The sequence below is a fragment of the Eulemur rufifrons genome, chromosome 5 (genome assembly GCF_041146395.1).
Source record: "Eulemur rufifrons isolate Redbay chromosome 5, OSU_ERuf_1, whole genome shotgun sequence".
Lineage (NCBI taxonomy): Eukaryota > Metazoa > Chordata > Mammalia > Primates > Lemuridae > Eulemur > Eulemur rufifrons.
Genome location: NC_090987.1, coordinates 41364256 through 41386445, shown reverse-complemented (window position 1 = coordinate 41386445; position 22190 = coordinate 41364256). Strand labels below are relative to the sequence as shown.

The window sequence follows — 22190 nt, the reverse complement described above, 5'->3', positions numbered from 1 at the left end:
GGTGTGATTTGAACCCATACCCAAGTGAGTGCTAAGTTTTGGAACTTTTCAGAATGTTTGAATTGCTTTCTATTCATTTTTATGAAATCATTAAAAAAGCATTTCTTAATAGGCAAAGGCCCATTTTTTTTTTCCCAGAGTCTATCGTCCAAAACGTTCTTTTCTAAATGAGTAAAAAAAGAGTTAAAAAAATCATTAATCTCCCACAAGGGCCTGTGAGAGAGTTGCGGTTAGGTATTATTATTGCCTCATTTATAAACCGGGGTCCGGAGTGACTCCGTAAGGTCACAGAACAAGCCAGCGTTGAAGCCGAGACTGGAACCGACGTCTCCTGCCTCCCAGTCCAGGCTGTTACCACTCCCAGGGAGTGGACCAATCATCACAGTTATTAATATCCCACTTGCCACATGCTACAAGCCACGAACATAAATATTTTGTTGGCATTTTATCTTCACGCTCCCTGTGTGCCAGGCTCCCTTTCTTTCTTTGTTCACAGCCCCTTCTAATAACTCACGTTCCTGTCTGACCACATTGGCCTTCGAGTGAAAGTCACACGTCACCCGGCACACAACGTTCAAGCATGCGGAGTTTGCATACTTTCATTTTGATTTCAAGGCTTTTTCAAGACTTCCCTTTTTTTTTCATGTGTGTGTGTGAGAGAGAGAGAGAGAGAGAGAGAGATTGGAGGATGGTAAAGAGTAGTTAGAAAATACATTATGCTACATTAATATCTAATGGTTTTGTATATTAGGAAACAGTAAAACTGTATTGCTCTTGAAATAGTTTGTAACATATACATCCACCCCATTTATCACAGAACTGTGGTTTATTAATAAGTGACTCATTAGTGCAATCTGATGGCCCTGTGGCTCTTAGAGTACTGGGTAAAGAATAAGTGTAAGCAGAAGCTTGTTGGCCTCCAAACACCATTTCATACAGCCTCATCCCACAATACAACTTCTCTTTGCAAATTACAGATTGTTTTTGCAGTTTTTTTCCCCCTCTGCCTCTATAAGAATATACAAAAATTGTCAAAGAACATGAAATAATGTTACGGGAAAACAAGGCCAAATTTAAGAAATCTGGCTTACAATGCTCTGAAAGGTTATTGCTAAATGAATCTTCGAAGAAAACGAATTCCTTTACTGGAACAAAAGTAATTTATTATGCATTTCATGGGCGGCTGCCAAAAGAGTTACTAGCAATATGAAGATTCAATGGATATGGATTAAATACAATTTGTTAGCTCTGTTCATGTTTAGAACTACCTGTTAATTTTCTCTGAAATTTTAAGAATTTATTAGAGCAGCTCCAAAGACAGGTGTTGGCAACGTGACAGTTTGTAGTTTAGCTGTCCGTCAACATCAGGTTTGATGAAGGCCAAGTACTCAGAATTGGTGAGGATGAGCAAAAAAGAGATTATTTTATTGACCTCAGATTTTAAGAATGATTTGAACAAATACACAACGAGGCATTGATTTGAATGTCCTGCTGGGGCCTTGTGAGTAAATAGAATTCCAAGTCAGTATCTGTTTAAGTGCTGATTGACTTGACCGTACGCTGCCGTTCTGCTTGCTGGCCTGGCACGGTTTCAGCAGAGCTGGGGCACATGCTCCAGAAACATATTTTTATTTTATTAAACACAAACATTTTACATTTAAAGCTCTCATTAAATTTAGTGGCTTGATTCGTGGTGAAGTCTGAATATGGTCAAAAGTTTATTCTGGGGGTTCGCAGATTAGCAGCTGGAAGGAAACAGATTCAGGCATCCAGGCGCTAGCACGGCTCTGTCTGTGTGAGTATTGTGAGCTGCCAAGGTTTGTAAAGCCTCTGTTTACCTCCTTCTGCTAAGGGGAAAAAGTAATTCCCTACCATCTGGTCCTTAGAAGTATTGTGTAGCATTAAGTGGGAGATGCCTGGAGACCTCTTTGAAGTTCAAGAAGAATAGCACTACTTAAATATAATCTTGGAAGGTAATAGTGATGCGCTTTATTTGCGTGGCATTTTTTTTTTTTTTCTTCCTGAGACATTAGAAATAGATCCTTAATTTCCTAATGCGGAAATTTAGAGATGTAGAGTCATTGTGTTAAGAAAGTAACCATAGTTTAAAGATTTTAATTTCTCGGATAGCAACAGTTTTTTATTCCTTCTGATGCACAGTACTTTAATAATACTTTCTGCGGTTTTTAAGGGCGTTATAAATGCTGTTTGGTTCTTTGACCATGGGATGCCTTCTCTAATTGAGGTAGAGATGCTCTATCCAACTCCTAAAAGAGCCAATTTTGTTATAAAAATTAAGATCATTATTCACCAGGTTTTAAATCTTGCCTCAGGATCCTTTACCACTTAATTTGAAGATTAGAATAGAGCAATCCATTGTGATTCATTTCAGAAGATAAGCTTTTTCTTTAGTGTGCTCATTGACTTCAAGTTGTAGGACAAACCCTCCCCCTTGCAATTTATATTTGTACATCGGTATTTTACTGATAATCCCAGAGTACTTAGAGACTTCGAGGGATGCCTTTCTTCACCATAACATGCTTGCTGTTTGAGTGTGCACAGATGCATAAAACAATTTGCTCCTTTGCCCAGAATAGATTGTGTATATAGAGTTGTTTTCCTCTCTTTGAAAAGAGCAGCATCTCTTGGTGTGGGTATAACTGGCCTCAGGTCCTCAAGAAGCCAGAGGGGCAGGGGATGCTGCAGGGGTCGCTGCAGCCAGTGAAATTCCCAGTAAGAAATATGTTTGCTAAATTAAAAAAAATAACAAAGCTATTCTACTAAAAACTGAGTTAGGGCATCATTTGAAGGGACGATGACTCTCCCATGGGAGAGAAGGTGCTTGTGTTCTCTTGTTTTGTGAAGGCGTTATGGGAGTATTCCTGGGTTTCGTTGCGGTTGATTTTCACCTGCCCTGGTGGAGACAGAATCTATGGGTGGTCATTTATCATCTTTCATGTGTCACTTTCTTAACTATTATTGAGTCACTTCTGTGTCTGGTCCCGTGTTACCTCCGTCTAAACTGAAGTGAGCACAGTTTTTATAGTGGAAGTTAAGATTTGCGTGAAAGTGGTTCCCCTTTGTTAGAATTTATGCATGGTTTTAAATTTTTCTTCGAAGGAAGGCAGCTATAAAGCACCGCAGGAGTCTAACCTAGAGGTTACAAAAGCAGAGAGGAGCTTTGGCAGTGGGGGCCGGCTGGCTTCCCCTCACGTGAGAAAAAACCGTAACCACAGACTCGCTGAGATGTGTAGGAAGGACAGATCAGAGGCCGTGGAAGCCGACAGTCTGACTTGGAGTTAAGGAGACATTATGATCACCATCAAAGTCTTACGCTCTCGGAATGATCACACACTCACCCTTCAACCTGCCCGGGGTGCAGTGTTTTCTTTCTTCAAATCAGGACTGCATGAAGGGAGACTATAGCACAGAGGATTGAGGGCTGTAAGACCAAACTCTTTTTTTCTTTTTTGGTTTTCTTACTCAAAAATGAAATTTATGCACATCATTCACAAGCCAGAGAACCCGTGTTGTTCTCCTGAAAAGGCTGTGCCCTTTCCTCTGTCACCTTTCTGGAGCTGTCTTCGTGGGCATCCCCCATCAGAGGCTGTCTCTTGCCCTCCCCATTGTGGGACATGTGAAATGAAGGAAAAGAAAGAGAAAGAAGCATGTTGTTGGGTAGCCCACTCTGAGCCGGACGCTCTGCTGGGCGTTTGTCTACATGAGTTTGTCCAATCAGAAATCTTTGACTTTCCGGATATGTGCCCCAAAATAAGCAAAGGCTTCTTCTCACAGGAAAAAAAAATCTGGGTGATGTAAGGATGGACTGGGCCCACTTCACATCCTGGTGGATGTTTTCCATGTCCCAATCTGCAGCAGCCCCAGTTTTCCCTGCAGTCATCTATTCCTTTAGGGGGGAGCTTTCCAGCCCGGCTCCCCTGCCCGTCTCCCACCTAGCCTGGCCTGCTTTCAGTGCTAAGCCGGGGCTGGGTCTGGCGCTGATAACACATTCTTTCAACAGGAAGTGCCTCCATTTTCAGTTGTCTGTGGGAGGGTGGAGGGCAGATAAGCCGTGAATGGAAACACAGAGCAGATTTCTGCTCCACCCTCATATTGCACTTTGATCCCAGAGAGAGCAAGGACCTCCGCCTGGCCCCAGCTGCCTGCCGAAAGGAGGAAGGATGGTTAAGCTGTGGGCATTCCGCAGCTCTCTCCTCCACTTTTGTTCAGGAACATTTGTTTAGGTTGGTTTAGCTTCGTGAAGTGCCTGCTTTTGCTGTGTTGAGATACCTGCTATCCGAACTGAAGTCTTTTGAAGGATTGAGTTAGATGTGGGAGAACATATGAACCGATTGAAATTTATTCTTATGTTTTTTGTGTGTCCGTTGGGTCCAGGGTCATCATAAATTTTCTCTGATATTTTTCCCCCAAATTATACTGATTCTCAATAGGTAGCTCTTGCATATCACCAGTAGGGAAAAGGGACTTAAGGTGAACCATGGTATGACAAGCAAGGTTTCTTAAGGAGGGGGCTGGTGCCAATTCTAAACTCCTCTATGGTTAGAATACTAGTTTTGAGAGCTTAAGTTACCCTGATGCATTGAGGTAATGTGTTCAGCGTTTAAATTTGTATAGAGCAGCGTGTTTCACATGTGCGTGGCTGGCCAGGCCCCAGCCTATACCAGGTGGCAGGGAGATGATTTCAGGAGTGCCTGGGGGCTTCTCTCACCCTCCCCCCTGATTCCTCCCTATTCTTTCAAGCTACTCTTTGATCCCATCCAGGCTGGCTCCTCTCTCAAGTTCTTGTGCCCTGTGTGTGTTTCTGTTACTAACGTTTTCTGTTCATCCCCAAAGTTAGATTTTATTGTGCCATTCAATTAAAGTATTCACAGAAAAATATCCAAAGAAAGGTATAGTTGGCTAATAGGCTTGCCCTGTTGGTTGGTCCTCTGTCTCCCACCCTCTCCTGGGGGCTTTTTCAACGTACATGGTGTAATTATGACATAGAATTTATGTCTCGGTGTTTTTCACTTAACATTGTATTGCAGGATTTTTTCCATTTTGCTACATAATCTTGTTATTTTTAATAATTGCATAATAATTCATTGAGCGGATGTGCCCTCCTTTTCCAAGCCATTCCCGTATTATTAGACATGAGATTGTTTCCATGGTTTCCACTATTATCAAGGAACCCTGCAATAGATGGCTTCCTTTGTGGAGCCTTTCCCTTCTTTTGAATTATTTCCTTATAATACATTTCCAAAAGTGAAATTATAGGGCTAAGCAGGGTCTAAACTTCTAGATGGCTCTAGACACAATGGCTGACTGCCTTTTGGAAGGCATGTGTACCAGAATGTAGCTACACCAGTCGTGGGTGAAGGGACCGGTGTTACCACTTAAGGACAGCCTTTTGTCGTATCACACATTTTTTTCTTTGCAGTATTTCATGTTTAAATATTATTCTATCCCCATGTAAAACTCAGGCTGTCAAGGCCGTCTCATTTTATTCTGACAGACTCGACCAGTTTGAATTGCAAATGAGCTGGTATTTTTCAGGAGCCCATCACTCCTGTCATTTGGGGTTTGTCTGCCCTTTGACAGTGGGACTCTTGGCCTGCCATACAGCTGAACATTTTGAATGAAAAAAGAAGACAGGAGTTATTTCAACCAATGGCTCTTGGGATTATTGCTCAGGTGTAAGAATAGTATTCAAGGTATCAAGATTTCTTTAATGTGGCTTGTTTGGAAAAGGGCCAGTGAGCCTTTTGAATGGCTGTGGAAGTGTCTTGGTTTCTCTCTATAAAGAGCTGTCAGTGACAGCTTCAAGGGGTCATCCTGGAGGCAACTGTCACTTAGCTTAGTCTGAAGAATGGGCTGAAGAATTAATGGAGGAGAATAAAATGGGTCCTGGCATTTAAACCTTAACAGTAATAATAAAATAACAAGAGTAGCTCAGACTTACGAAGTCTTTATTCTCAAACACTGTTACAAGGGCTTTACATATATTAGCTACTTTGGTTCTTGCAACAACCTTATGACATAGGTGCCTCTTTTTATTTCCATTTTATAGGTGAGGAAACTGAGGCACACAAAGTGTTATGCCAGGCCTTCTAGTTTACCTTTCCCACACGGTCTGTCTTCACTCCTTTGCTTAATAATCTTCGGTTTCGGCCAGCGTTTCTTCTGAACAGGCCAGGTCCCCGCCTCTCCACGTCCTGCGTGCCTGCCTCTCATTTTGAACACCCTTTTCTCGCCAATAACAATAGCTTCCCTTTCTGGAATGTTTCACATGGCAAGGCATCATGCTGACGCTTCTGCAAACATTAGCTCATTTATGTCACAACCATACCTGAGGTAGGTAACGTGATGAGCAGTGCACAGAGGAGGAGACTCAGGTGACTGAGCCGGGATAGGACTTCAGAGCCCAAGCTCGTCCCCACCATGCAGGCTGCCTTGCACTCGTGCCCAGGAATCCTTGCCCTTCTTTCACTCCTTTTCTGACTCTTGCTCATTGACCCGGTCTCATTGGCAATGGGCAGCTGAACATCCTACTTCCCAGCAGGTGTGTGTCCTGGCTGCCCACCTACCCGGGAGCTCCTCAGGGGCAGTGACGAGCTCAGGCTCCCAGCTCTGGTCTCCGGCTCTCAGTTGCTGCTTTGCTAATGTTTCTTGGTGGTGGTGGTTGTGACAGATCCTTTTGCTGTCTCAGCACCTCCTGGCCATTTGAGGTGGCTGCTTCCTGAGCCAGCCCGGGCACCCTCTGCATTTCAGAAAATGACATTTGCCTGTGGCGAAGTCGCATTTTGTCAGATACATGCCGATGTGCCTTTTTTTGGAGCAGGCAGATCCGTGCAAAGTTGGCTGACATAAATCGTTATAAGGGAACTCACTCTTCCAATTATATAATAGTTCCTTTCTAAACCAAACAATTCACCCTTTCGTTTATTTCTTTGAGGGTTAAATCTGGATCCACACTGGATTTGCTTATAGTGGAGGTTCTGGCATTAAGGGCTAAAGTTAATCACCATGTTTATAAGTATGACCAAATCTATAGCATTCTGTTGGCTTGACAGAATTATTTCAGCTATTTCAAGATTTTCACAAGAATCCATTTTCAACTTCAGACATCTCAATGCCTTTGTGAAATTTGCTTTTTTGTGCACCGAAAAGCCTCAGTTTCAGCCTTTATGCTTGTGTTATTTAGACCAAAGTTTGGGGCTGCTCTTGTGGCTGGATTTTCAGAAACCCTCATTTTTGCCAGGAAAGGGAAGGACTGGCTGCCTGCGGAGGGGTGAGGCTTGGGCTGCCCAGTTAGGGAGAAGTTTGGATGGGTGATCAGATCTGCTGGGTTTGCCCCCCTGAAGCTCTGCCTCCCAGCTTCACGCCATTGTCGTGCGGGTTAAGAGCACAGCAGATCTCGTTGGGAAAAGGAGACAGGTAGGACCACTTTTACCCCAGACCACATTGGGTGCCTCGTGCCATGGACATGGCCAGATAAATGGCTGCTTTAAGGATTTAATGAGATTGTGAAGTAGAAAAGAAATTCCTTGAAAAATACAAAATGTTCTCTCTCTGTCAAATAACAGGAATTCAGTAACTTATGGAATGGAACCCTGAAAGCCTGGGAGAAATAAGGGGGATTCCGAGCTTTCAGAAGGAAAAAGGGGATGAAAAAGTACACGATTATGGCTAGACTTTTCAGAACGTCTTTCAAAAGTAAACGTTTTTCCAAACTGTAGTCTAAACAGATTTTAGTTATTTTGGTTTGATTCTACTAAATTATGTAATGTTTTGTATTTGGCCTTTTTTGTTTGGATGGAAGGAATGAATGAAACAGGGGAAAGGTGAACTTGTGCTTCCAGAAATATTAATGATTGCCACAATCCTGACAGATAGAGGATGTTAGCATTTTCTTTATAATGTGATCTGTTTTCAAACACGGCCCGTTTTTGTAAAGAATTAAGGTAAATGAGGTAGATATTAAAACTGGTATACGCATGGGTTTATTTTCCATGAAGTCAGTGCTCAAAAATTTCATTTATCAGGGAACGTTGGACCGTGTAGCTTTCCTTTTTAGACTTTAACATCATCGCTAAGCCTGATGGCTGTGTTGTGTGTGTGAGTGAGCGTGTGTGTACGCAGTGCTCTGCATTTTCTCTTTCGAAATGATTAGATTGTGGGTGTGTTATTAAGCCCCGTTTACCTATGAGGTGTGGTTTGTTTCACTGTTAGAGATCTTAGAGTTTGGGCACTTTTTTCCAAAGAGGATTCCTCCGGTTCCCCTTTCCTTTGACCAGTTCTGCATCTGCCGGTGGTTACTGCCATGAGTTCTACAGTTTCTAAGAGTCTACGTGGCCAGGTCAGGTCAGTGGCACCGCGCAAGACAGGGAACAGCTCCTGGTTGCTGGGGCCGGGGAGCGGTCACGCTGACTTCGTTTCTTTTTCACTGGGGACTCCCGGGAGCAGCTTGGTCCTTGCTGCACTGACCTGACCGTTTGTTCCCTTGTGTTTGCCTAGCAGGAGTGTAACCATCTCTCCCCTTCTCTTCTCTCTGCCCCTATTTTTCTGCCAGGCGGGTGCCCCGGTGATGCCTGGTGCGGGAGAGAGCACCAATCCCGAGAACAGTGAGCTCAAGTATTCAGGTCAAGACGGGCTCTACATAGGCGTCAGTCTGGCCTCGCCGGCCGAAGTCACATCATCTGTGCGACAGGATTCCTGGTGCGCCCTGGCCCTGGCCTGAGCCCACGCTGCCAGGAGGCGGGGAGGGCTCCGCCGAGGGCCTCGCTGCCCTTGGGTCTGATTTTGTCCAGCGGTCCAGACAGTGGCGACTGTGCTGACAGAACGTGATTTTTGTGCCTTTATTTTGAAAGAGATGTATTTCCCAAGTGGCTTGCTGAACAACAAGAGAAGATGGAGCTGTTCCCCGGAAGGGCCAGAGAAACAGCATGTCACCTCCTCCCTCCAGCCAGGGCCACCTCCAGCCAGCCTGCCTCTGGGCCACCCTGGGGCCACTTCCAGAAACCTGGACAAGGACCAGGGCCTTGCCTGCTAAGGACTATTGAGAGAGATTTTTTTAAAAAAGGTTTTATGTGTATTGCCCCAAATCATGTGCTTCTTCTGATCGATGTTGGTTATTCCAGAATTTCTTCGTACCTTTTCCACATCCAAATTTCACATGCGTTTATGGAGAAGATCGTTTGAGGCCATTTGGTACACATCTCTGGAGGCTACGTCTGTGGATGAGGTCTCTTGTCAAGAATATCACTCAGTTTGTGAGACTGCATCGTAACTGAAACGTACACTGTGCCTGAGGTTTCTCGAAGTTCGTGTCGGGTGACTGATCTGAAGCCAGTCGGGATTTGTAAACAGGGTAGCAAGCGAGATATTTTTCTTCCATGTATACAATAATTTTTTTAAAAAGTGCAATTTGCGTTGCAGCAATCAGTGTTAAATCATTTGCATAAGATTTAACAGCATTTTTTATAATGAATGTAAACATTTAACTTAATGGTACTTAAAATAATTTAAAAGAAAAATGTTAACTTAGACATTCTTATTGCTTCTTTTACAACTACATCCCATTTCTATATTTCCAATTGTTAAAGAAAAATATTTCAAGAACAAATCTTCTCTCAGGAAAATTGCCTTTCTCCATTTGTTAAGAATTTTTATACAAGAACACCAATATACCCCCTTTATTTTACTGTGGAATACATGCTGGAAAAATTGCAACAAAACTTTACTACCTATCGGATAGCATTTGTAAATACTCTAGGCATCTGTAAACACTCTGATGAAGTCTGTACAGTATGACTAACCCACAGGCAGGTTGGTTTACATTAATTTTTTTTTAAATGGGATGTCATATGGAAACCTATTTCACCAGAGTTTTAAAAATAAAAAGGGTATTGTTTTGTCTTCTGTACAGTGAGTTCCTTCCCTTTTAGCCTCATTTTGATTCTGTATGTGGCCATAGATATTCACTTAAGACAAGTGCATGTGAGTTTACAAATTGCTTCCGTCCAAAGCATTGCCCTTTGGGAGCTGTTTTATACCTTTTATATCTTGGTTTATTTGAAGTTGGTACAAGGAGTTAGTTATCACTTTCCATTTGCATTGGGGACAATTTTTATAAGTGAAAAGGAACCAGTGTTAATGACATTATCGGAGATTATAAGCATTCTGTTTAGGATCAAAACATTTTAGAAAATCCAGATCTTATTTTCTTGTGAATGAAATACACTCTGCGGCCCAAGAACAGAACGGTTTCCTTTCTAGTTCCTTCCTTTTGCAAAGGGCCATGAAGTCTCAAAACTCATCTGAGGTTGCAGACCTAACATTGCCCAGAAGATATGTAGAAATGATTTGAACAGCCCAGCCTCTTTGCGTTCTCTTCCGTGTTGGGTGGATTTCAGGAAATCAGGAGGCTGTTTCACAACACGAAATGGTGGCGTTTAACTCTGGCTCCCTGAGCGTGCAGCATAATTGTTTCTTTTCATGTACGCATTAGCCCCATTCTATGGGGGTTCAGTCTGAGTCTTTCAGGAGGAGAGACGTCTTCCTCAGTAGTGCCGGATGCCTCTCTGTGAATGGGCGGTGTCGGTTGCCATGGATGGTGCGTGTCTGTGTCTGGGGAATTTGGTGACGCCCACACACACCTGATACCGAACGCTGGGCTAGAACAGTGGTTAAGAGTGCTGGGTGTGCAGTGGGACCACTGGGCTGGGAGTCCCTACTTGGCCATGGATGAGCTCTGTGACTTTGGCAAGTTATCCAACGCTCATTCTCCTAATCTGTGAAATGAGGCAAATAGCATAAAACGCATAGGTTTAAATGAGACAATCTGTACAAAGTGCTTGGCACAGAGTAAGCGTTAAGTGTTAACTTGACTTTAAAAGAGTGTGTCCTAAGCTCTAACAACATGGGTGCTTTGAATAACGTCTTTGTCCCCTCACTGTCAGAAGATTGTGGTCTGTAAGAGTCTGGTGTCCCTTGGTCACCTGTGCTTCCTGAACAAGGCTTAGGAGGGTCAAATGGGTGACTCTCTCCACCCCAGAGTGTGGCAGAGCTGGAGGGAGGATGCGTGAAAGGTACCAGTCTGACTTGGGCTAATCGTTTTATAGAACAGGGCTGCTCTGACAGCAGAAGAAAATTATGATCCCCTTAATTTTACAGTTCTCATTAATTTGAGTGCTTTCTGGTTGGTTGGGAGTTGTTAAAGTTAATATGCTTTGATTGAAAAGTGAATTTTTCTTATTGGGGCTTCCAAATGATCTTTTTTCTGGGGATGGTCTCAGATACTGATCCTTCCAATCCTAAAATGTCACTGGGTTGCTAAAGCTCCCCATCTGTTTTTTAGATCACACAGTGGAAAGGTTTCTAGTTTTCATGAAATAAATAAGGGGGAAGGGGCTTCTTGTAGCCTGTCCTAATACAACAAACTCCACTAATCTGGGCCTTTTAACACACTAACTGCCATGTGAGTTGTATTTAACTCACGCTAGTTTTGAGCCCACGGCCTTGTGAAGCATATGTAACTCACACGTCTCTTCACCTTGGGAGGCGCGAGAACTATTTTTCAAGTTGTATATAACTCACACAGAAAACAGTGAGAAATAACCAATTTTTCATTAAATTAGAAAGGATCATTTTGTTTTCAAAGTTTTTATTCCATTTTTGTAGAATAAAAATTTTTTTCTAGTGTGGCGGTCAGTGTGCTAAATGATTACTTTCTTACCTATGATTCTTAAAGCAGAAATTTGACAATTTGTTCCAAATACACAATCTCAGCACCCTTCCCCCAAAGTATGACATACAAAACCAAAAAACAATGAAGTCATTTCTTATTTATTTATTTTTAGCTAGTCAAATTTAGCAGTGGGGGTTGTATACCAAATTTAGTAACACTAATGTTAATGAGTTCTGATGACCCACTACCATAGGACCAGCCCAAGTCATTTCTTAATAGGGAATGGATTTAAATAGATGCTGCACTTCACCTTAAAGAATCCGCAGACCTGTTACCGTGGGTTGCAGAATTTATGTCCTCTGTCACCCATGGCTGATTTTAGGTGATCTTATGTAAGTGAAGGCTCTGTCTGGGTCTCTCTTCAGGGTCACTTACTGTTGTTTCCTGGTGCCTGTGGGAGGGTCAGGAAAGCAAAGGGAACCATTCATTTCCCTGTGCAAATAAATTAACTTTTTGCTCATGGGAAATGTTTTCTCCAGTCCTTGGAAATTTGATGTAATTTCAGATCATAGATAAATTAGCTGCTGGGAGGGCAGCACAGCAAGTCTTTACTGCCAAATTCCAGACCGGTTTCAATTTGTAGTGTGGTAGCTTCGTTGTCCATGGAATCTGTGGATTCCTGTGACTCTGAGATGGAAATAACCGGTGTGTGGAGAGCAAGGCGGGAGGCAGAGAGCAAACATTTATTCAGAATCAGGCAGCTTTGGCTAATTAAAATGCATTTTGTTTCTGGGTTGGAATAATAGCAAGTCAGTTTGGCAATACTAGTTATCTTCTGTTGCTTGGGAGCTCTAATTGGCAGTCAGATATTTTTTGATTATTTTAAATGGGAAACAAATAATACATTTGCTAGGCCAAATCTTTCGAGGGTGGGTCTGCCTTGGGGTGGCTTCTGTGTGGCTGGATTCTGAGCAAGCTGCTTCCCCGGTGATCGTTGGTTTGGGAGGATCAGGCACAAGAAGGTGATGGGCGTTTGTAGGACGTGCAGGGGAGAAGAACGTAGGGTGTTCTCGGTCGATGCAAATGCAAGATGTAGGTAGGCTGAAAGCCTACGCAAGTTCATTGCAACTTTAGATAAATAAATTACGGTTGATAGTTCTAACAGGAAAGTTAGGATATTGCAGGTGTGTGTCAAACCCCTAAGACTCATGTCAGGCTGAGCATTGACGCTTCCCCAAATCTGCACCAGGCACCTGGAGTGACGACAACTGGGGCTTCACTGTTCTTCCTGCTCAGTAGCTGTCACAGGGAAGTGACTGTTATATAGTTGAGGTCACTATTTTCGTTCCAGAGATACTTATTTTGCTTGGTGGCCTTCTTTTAAAGTAATGGACATTTTTAAAATGGCTACAATAGAGTGATTAAGGCATGTTTGTCTATTAGAAGTGCTTATATTTCAGTTTTTAGTGGTCCCGTCTGTCAAGATAATCATCTAGATACCCTACGGCTTTTGGATTCACTCTCCCTGGATCCTGGGCTCAGGTGATGTGGGCTAGGAGGTCCCTTCCGTCTGCATGTGCGTCCCACAGTCCTAAGGGCAGGCTCTATGCAGGGTGATGGATGGTGAGTGAGTCTGTGGCCTGTTTCCCGACTTTGAGGAGCCTCCTAGGGCCCCTCTACGACGAGGGAGGCTGGTGGAATTGGAATCTCCTCTATCCGCTTCCGGTCTCATCTGTGTGGAGGCCAAATCCTCACGTAGCCTCAGGTCACAAAGAGTGAGCGTCCTGGTCATAGTCAAGAATGCAGGGGCTTAGTAAGAGCTGCCACCACCCCCAACACTGAACCCCCTTGCTCTGGGGCCCCCATATAAAACGTATACGATAGAGACCCAGACCGGAAAATGGAAAAGTCTGGCAGCTGAGCAGTCCGCAGAACAAGGAAAAAACAGCTTTGCTTTGCTTGGCCCATCGCTTCAATATCTTGTAGTTGGTTTTTTATTTCTTGGAAACAACCAACTTTTCATTGTTATTTGCCTTCTGTGTCTTCTCTTTAGCTATTACAGAGTTTTCCTCCCTGTCTCTCCGCTCCTTCCATGGTTTTTACCCTTATTTTTGTGAATTCGGTTCCTTTAACACTCCAAGACTGGTCTGAGTTAACAATAGCAAATATTTATATAGCACCATGTGTCAGTTTCTCTACCAAGTCCTTCACATATATTTGTCTAATCCTCATACCAAGTAAACAAGGTGGTACTATCCTTATTTTACAGATGTTTCAGTAGACATGGAGGCAACGGAGAGGTTAAGTAACTTGCCCAAGGTTGCACAGTAGCAGAGCTAGGCTTTGAGCCCCGGTAGTATGGTTCTGGAGTACAAGCTCTTCAGTACATCATGTTGTCTTTTCGTCTTGATTTAAAGGCGAAGAAACGGAAGAATGTGGAAGGGAAGCCAACACTGTCTGAGATTTGAGGCTTTTTTTCTCCCCTAGCTCTCAGAAATACGCAATTATGATTTGCAACACAAATATGCCTAGATTGCAGAAACCTAGTAAGTGTGTATGTTTCTTCCAGTTAGGTATTTCTTTAGAATGTACGAGGTGGTGCGTGATGGTTAGCTGGAAAGTGGTGAGTTTGGAGGCATCGTGCTGTCTTTGGAACGAGTCCCTTTCCCTTTTCATGTAACTTCAAGTACGGCTTGTTATGCTCTTACCTAGCTGAAAAGATTAGGGGAAAGCATTTCGCAAAGTATAAAAAGCTGGTGAAATTATTAATAGTGATTAAACTGAACACCAGAGAGCATAACGAATACCTCCTTGTGTAAGATCTTTCCAGGCTTAGTTGTGTCAAAGACTTTTTTTTTTTTTTCAGGAAAACTTGCACAAGATTTTGGCAGTGGTATCCTGGGCTTTATCTTTTTCAGTAAGTGCTCATTACTGCTGACATCATTGTTGCTATTATTGTTTTGATAAGTGAGCATTACCAGTGATGCTCTGTGTCAGGGGTTCTCCAGCTCCCATGTGCCCGAGAATCACGTGTCACAGGGCTTGTTAAAACTGCACAGTCCTTAACTCTTTCCCCAGAGAATCTGATTCTGTGGGTCCCATGAAGGCTGAGGAAGCTGCAGTTTTTGGCCTTTGCATTAATTGAAATTTATTGACTAGTACAAAACTCAGAAGTTATAAGTTAGAATACAGTGGAAAATAATTGTCCTTCTCACCTGTCTTCTTCAGTCACTCTGTTTCTCTCCCAGATGTAATTTCTTATTTCTTGCATAGATTAAATGCATCGACTGGAGATACACACATAAAGATATAAAAGTATCTCTATTCCAGTTTTTTACACATGGAATAGCATACTTATATACATTGCTTTGCATTTTGCTTTTTTAAGTTAGTGTATCTGGGTAGTTCATTATTTAATTAGCGCTCTATTGACATTTGTTTCCAGTCTTTTGCTAGTCAAGCAATACAATTAATATCCTATACCTGTCATTTCACACATGTGCAGCTACACCTAGAAGATGAATTTCTAGAAGTGGCAATACTGAGTCAAGGGTATCTACTTTTTATTTTGATAGATTTTGCCTCTCACCGAGGTTGTACCAATTTGTACTCCCACCAGCAAAGTACAAGAGTGTTTGTTTTTTCTTAGTCATGTGAGTCTGGTATCAAACATCCTGATTGTTGTCAATCTTGATTCTCCGAGTTTTGTTTTACATTTTTCTTATTTTGAATGAGGTTGAACATCTTTTCCTATAATTAAGAGCCATTTGTAGTTCCTTTTATGTGACCTCTTTGCACATCTCTGTACATATTCTTTACCTATTTTTTCAACTGGGTTATTGGTCTCACTGATTTGAGAGCTTTTTGCATATTAAGGAAAATAGCCCTTTGTCTGAAATATACTTTACATGTATATACTCCTACATTTTTGTTTGACTTTGTTTATACTTAAAAAAAAATCATGATGATTTTTTCTTTTATAAGGTAATTCAATTTGTTGATAATTTCTCTTATGGCTTTGGAGTTTTGTATAATATTTAGGAAGGCTTTCCCCACAGTTAAGATTCTTTTTTCTTTTTAATAGAACATAAGGCAATGTTTCTTTTCTTTTTATTTTTAACTCCAGAGTTAAGATTATTTTTAAAAAATCCCATGTTTTCTTCTAGTATTTTTATGATTTTACTTTTGAGGTTTTCATTTTTTCCCCATCGGAATTTTTATTGTTGGATGTTGTGACATGTAGAGTATATATTTAACCTTATGTTTTTCCAAATGGCAACCTAATTGTCCCAGCATCATTTCCTAAATAATCCATTTCTCTCCCACTGATTCAAAATGGGAATTAAAAAATATATAAATTCTCATATGTATATGTATTCTTGTATAAATTCTTGTGTGGATATATGTTTAATACACATTTTTGTATATATTTTGGTCTATTTCTGGATTTTTCTATTCTGCACCAATGGTATGTTTATCTGTGCTTCAATCTCATACGTATTAGTTTTATTATTGTACAAGCATGCCTTGCTTAATGACAGGAATACTTTGTGAGAAATATATCAGGCAATTTTGTTCTTGTGCAAACATCACAGAGTGTACTTACCCAGACCTACGTGGTATAGCCTACCACATACCTAGGCTATATGGTACAGTCTATTGCTCCTAGGCTAAAAATCTGTACAACATGTTAACTATACTAAGTACTATAGGCAATTGTAACACAATGGTATTTGTGTATCTAAACATCTAAACATAGAAAAGGTACAGTGAAAAATACAGTATTATAATCTTATGGGGCCACCAGTCTGTCATTGACCAAAATGTTGTGTGGTACATGACTATACTTTGCAATGTATTTTAATATTTAGAAGGTTAGCTTCTTCTCATTAAGAGAATTTGATCACTATTTTTTAAAACAATTTGATCACTATTCTTGCATATTTATTTTCCCATACAAACTTTAGGAACAGCTTTCTTAGTTAAAAAAAATCCTGTTGGTATTTTTATTGGAATAATATTAAAATTTTAGATTAGCTTAGGGAGAATTAGTATCTTCATTTTGTTAAGTCTTTCTATCCAAGATGAAGTACATCTTTTCATTTGTTTAAATCTTTTTCCTGTGTCTCTTAGCATTTTAAACTTTTCTTCATATAGATTTTGTGTATGTTTCTGCTTAAGTATATTCCTAAGTGTTCAATACTTTTTGATGTTAGTATTGGTTAACTCTTCTAATTGGTTTTTACGTTAAGAGTATAATAAGCTTCTTTCCCAGAATCATTCTGAATTCTCCTATCTTTTTTTTTTTTTTTTTTCAGTTGATTCTCTTGTGTTTTCTGAGGGAATACGCAGTTTTTGTTTGCACTGCTGGTGGTTCAGGTGCTGGTCGAAACCCTGTTCTTGGTGTTGTCTGATTAAGGAAATATACGTACCTCATAATGCATGTATTCACTTAAATCATGGATTCATGTAACTGTAGAGATGGAAGAGACCTTGCTGAGGTCCATCTGAGAAAACTGAGTCTCAGATAAGTAAGTCCTAGCTAGTCAGTACAGAACCCGCGTTAGCAGACTTGTGGCTCAATGACCTTGGCTCTCGGCTAAGCTAAGTCACTGAATGAAACTCAAGAACCAGACACTGTGAACAAAAGCTTGGACTTTGGCAGAGGCTGGTAACGTCTTACTGTTCTGAGTAATAATTCATTAATCAGTGTAGGAATTAACAAGATACTGACACTTGTGCTAATATGGGTTTTCAAAGATCATGTATGTCTCTGAACACCAGCTATGCGTTACCTCCAGGGAGTAGCACAAATGACTATTGGTCTCCAATGAGTCATCAGCCTGCATTTTCTGGAATAAATGAAAGCATTGTGAGAGCAGGAAATCGGGACAAAAACCTACACTGCTAACCCAAACAGCTTCCCTTTCTGAACCCCTGGAGATCAGTTATCACCAAATGGACAGATAGGCTCAGCAAAGTTTTTGCAGGCTTCACAGCTTGTAAATAAGAGGCTGCATTCTTCATGCTCTCCTCTCATTGAATCTGGCAGAGGAAAGACCTCTGACTACAATCAGCTGGGCGATGACTGGGAGTTGGGCTGGCTGGGAGAGAGTGATGACTCCATTTGAATAAACTTTGTAAACCCCACTATTCTTAATTCAGAGGACCCTATCTATTGAGAACACAAGGCATCTTATTCATGGAAAATCATGTTGAGAACAACTGATGCATATTACTTATAATTTATAAAGCCATACCAAATGCAAATTGGTCTGTGTTGAATACATTGGTGTAGATTACACAATGTTTAACATTTCTGTAACTCATCATTCCCTTAATTCTTTCTATACTCATTATTCTTTGTACTTTTACCAGGACTTCCTTTTTGTAGCTTTGTTTATTCTATTCTTTCATTTACATTTTCTCAATTATTTGAGTCTCCAACAAAAATTTCTGACTCTTTGATACCGCTAGATTCAGTGCTGTAATTTCCAGTTGGGTCCTTCCAGGACAAATTCCAGAAGATGCCCCCTCTTTTTTTTTTTTTTTTTTTTTTTTTACGAGTGGATTAGAGATACTTTTATTTTGGAACTGACCACGAGAAGCCTTTGATTGGTGTTTATACCTTGAATCAGGGCAGCAGATAGAGCTTGCCTCCGCCTCACGTTCTACCTTTATTCCTTGGCCTCTTTGAAGCAATCGCCATTGTGGCCCACTCCATCTTTCCTGAAACTCTCCACCTTTGACTCTCAGGATGTTACAGATAAATCAGGGTGTGGTAAGGTCACAACAGCGGGACTTTGGAACCATGCAAATATGGGTTTGAATCTTGGCTCCACGTATCAACTCTGAGGCTGAACTTCAAGTTCAAGTTCTTACACCTCTCCAGGCTTCAGTGTTCTCACCTCAGAAAGGAAAGCCACATTACCCTCCTCATATGCCAGTCATCAGCCTTGAAGCCTTACTCAACTGTAGTTTTGTTGGGGTAGGGGAAGCATTTGTGACCCTGGGCATGATGCTAACACATGGCCTTCCACAAGACAGTCAGATAGGCACTCACTGATTTAGCTGCTTTCTACTTCCCATGGCAGCCTAGAGTGACATTGTTCATCTGTGCTCTGTGTGTTAGGGTTCTCCAAAGAAACAGAGCCAATAGGAGATACATATACACCACACATATACATACACGTGTGCATGTGTGTGTGTGTGTGTATATATATAGAGAGAGATAGACATACAGATAAAGAGGAGAGAGTGAGAGAAACTTATTTTAAGGAATTGGTTTATGCGACCGTGGGGGCTGTCAAATCTAAAATCTGCAGGGCAGTCTGGCAGGCTGGCGACTTGGGTAAGATATGATACTGGAATTCGGATTCCGCAGGATGGTAGGCTGGAAACTCAGGCAGGATTTCTATGTTGCAGTCTTGAAAAGAATTTTTTCTTTGGGAAACCTCAGTCTTTTGCTCTTAAAGCCTCCCACTGGTTGGAGGAGCCCACCCACATTATGTTAATAGTCTGCTTTACTCAAAGTTTACTGTTTTCAATGTTAATCTCATCTAAAAAATACCTTCACAGCAACATCTAGGCTGATGTTTGACCAAACAACTGGGCATCGTGGCTTTGCCAAGTTGACACATAACATTAACTATCACCCTCCGGAACCTTGGCCACCAACCCTTAGCAACTAGGCCTCCGTCCGAAGTCAGAGGGCTTAATCGAAGAGGACTCGGAAGGGGACATTCAGACCTGATATGCCTTCAGGTCCCGTCTCACTTTCTAACACTGTGTGTCTCTGCTCCTCTTGTTTTAGTATTAGATTTGTAGAGACTTGTTAGGAATTTACAGCTTGGGATTGGTTCACTTTTTTTTGAAATGGCTGTATATTTTCAAATAGCATTCACTTTAAGAATGGACATCATATGTTTATTGACCAGAAAAGTGATGCCTTTTTATCACTGTGATGTGATGATGTCATTTAGCTAGTGAGTGCTTGATAAATTTTTTGGATTAAAGAATATTGAAAAAAAAATTATATATCATTAAAAAAGACATTCACAACAGGAGCTCCTGGGTGAGGATAGGTAGACCCACCCTCTGCACTTGCTATCATGTATTAATAGTTTAGGGAACCTCGAAGTGTATTGGAAGGAACCAAGGCTTTGTGATAAGACAGATCTGGACTTCAATCCTGGCTTTCCCACTTACCAGTTGTGTGATCTTTTTCCACTTATCAGTTGTGTGATCGTAGTCAGAATTTTTAAAATTTCTCAGAGCTTCAGTTTATTCGTCTATAAAATGGGAGCAGTGGGGTATCTTACAGGGTTGTTGTGAAATTAAAAGAAATGCTATATGTGAACTGCCAGGCATAATGCTTGGCACAGAGTAAACTCAAAATAAAAAGGAATTCCCTTCTCTTCCCTGGATTGTTTGTGGAGCTCTGGAGCACTGGAATGCCACATAAGCCCGAGGTGAGAGGCTCACTTGCAGAGGTGTCAAGGAACTTATCTGCCTTTTTTCTTTTAAACCGCATCAGGGTGTGGTCCCCATCTGAGTGTGTCCCATCTGAATGGGGAGGGTTAAGCCGTGAAGTGCTTTGCTTTCTTTTTAAAACAGTCAGTCCGTACTCTAGGAATCTGCAGTTCTTCCCGTCCAGGAAGAGTGATGAATCATTACAGGAAATATTGTTTTTTTTCTTTTTTTTCCCCTCAAATATCTTACCAGTGAAAGTCATTAAAAATAGAACCTCCAGTTGAGAACAATTTTGGGAGGAGTCAGAGCGGAGACAAGGTTACCAGGGTTGAAGTCCACATCTTAGAGCACGTTAATCCGGGTTTTCATCCCCATCCCCGTCTCTCCAAGGTCTCGAGAGACTTGGATATTGAAAAAAAATTAATTAAAATGCTACTTGATAGCAAAAGACATAGAATACCATCAGTGATGGACATAATTGTAAATAATTTCTAAATAAGTAATTAAAAACAGGTCTCTTGGTGCTGGAGAAAGCTCCTCTAGCTGCAGAAGAGAGCACTGTGCAGCGTGGGTGCTGATCTGATGTGTGTTGACTCATTTGATTGTGGTTATCATTACACAGTGTACACGTACACCAAATTGGCACATTGTACATCTTGAATATATTCAATTTTTATTTGTCAATTAAATATTTTTAACTTAAAAAAAAAAGGTGACAGCACGGGAGGAGGCTGTGTTGCTGGGAAGTGAGGTGGCCCGTGCTGCCCTCAAGCAGGGGGAGCCCGAGGGTCTGACCATGCTTTTTACAGCGTCATTTGTGCTGGAGCAGGATGGGCTCACCTTTCTCTCGCCCAGGTTTCATCTAAACCCCAAGTGGGGCCGGGCGCGGTGGCTCACTCCTATAATCCTAGCACTCTGGGAGGCCGAGGTGGGCGGATCGTTTGAGCTCAGGAGTTCGAGACCAGCCTGAGCAAGAGCGAGACCCCACCTCTACTAAAAATAGAAAGAAATTATATGGACAGCTAAAAATATATATAGAAAAAATTAGCCGGGCATGGTGGCGCATGCCTGTAGTCCCAGCTACTCGGGAGGCTGAGACAGGAGGATCGCTTGAGCTCAGGAGTTTGAGGTTGCTGTGAGCTAGGCTGACGCCACGGCACTCACTCTAGCCTGGGCAACAGAGTGAGACTCTGTCTCAAAAAAAAAAAAAAAAAAAAAAAAGACCAGCCTGAGCAAGAGTGAGACCCCGTCTCTACTAAAAAAATAGAAAGAAATTATATGTACAACTAAAAATATATATAGAACAAATTAGCCGGGCATGGTGGCGCATGCCTGTAGTCCCAGCTACTCGGGAGGCTGAGGCAGGAGGATTGTTTGAGCCCAGGAGTTTGAGGTTGCTGTGAGCTAGGCTGACACCACAGCACTCTAGCCTGGGCAACAGAGTGAGACTCTGTCTCAAAAAATAAAAATAAAATAAAAAAAACAAATAAACCCTAAGTGGCAGTTAATTACCATTAACCAGTTTCTTTCGGCTATTTGGCTCTTCAGAGACAATGGGATCTACCTTATTCTTTCCTTCAACTGTGGCTGGCTGGAGGTCACTTTACTACATTCTGAATGCTCTTTTCATTGACACCCCCCAAATGCCTGCAGCTGGGGCTTGGTGGCATGCATGCCCTAGACTTGCCTCCTCTGGGTTGGTTCTCAGCTTAGCCATGGCATCGTCTACAAAGCTGTTCCGACAGGGCTCATTTTAACCAAGGGCCCAGGGCCTTGGGCTCCTGCTGTTTCCCAGAGAGGGAAGCAAGCACCTTTCCCGCCTTGCTCTGGGCCTTTCCCTGCACTGAACGCCTACTTCCCTGCCTCTCAAGCCCAAGCAGCTCTTTCAGAGCGGATCGCTGACATTTATGGGGTGAGAGAAAGAGAGAATGAGAGAGAGAGAGAGAGGGAGAGAGAGAAATCGCCCAGGAGAGCTTGAGCAGGCTATTTCTGGAGAGGCTGCCCCTCGCCACACCTTGTACTGCTGTGT

The 22190-nt window shown here is 41.9% G+C and overlaps 1 protein-coding gene across 7 annotated transcripts in view; it reads left to right on the top strand.

Moving 5' to 3' along the window:
- Window positions 1–10463, top strand: part of GATA6 (GATA binding protein 6) — a 95868-nt gene extending 85405 nt beyond the window's left edge. For 6 of the 7 annotated variants that reach the window (XM_069468186.1, XM_069468183.1, XM_069468189.1 and 3 more), the window contains one exon: window positions 8573–9877. In XM_069468186.1, coding sequence (XP_069324287.1) covers window positions 8573–8740 — 168 coding nt within the window. In that variant the 3' untranslated portion in view covers window positions 8741–9877. Of the gene's footprint in view, window positions 1–8572 lie in introns of all 7 variants that reach the window. The other variant, XM_069468187.1, reaches the window with a different exon arrangement.
- The last annotated feature ends 11727 nt before the right edge of the window (window positions 10464–22190 follow it).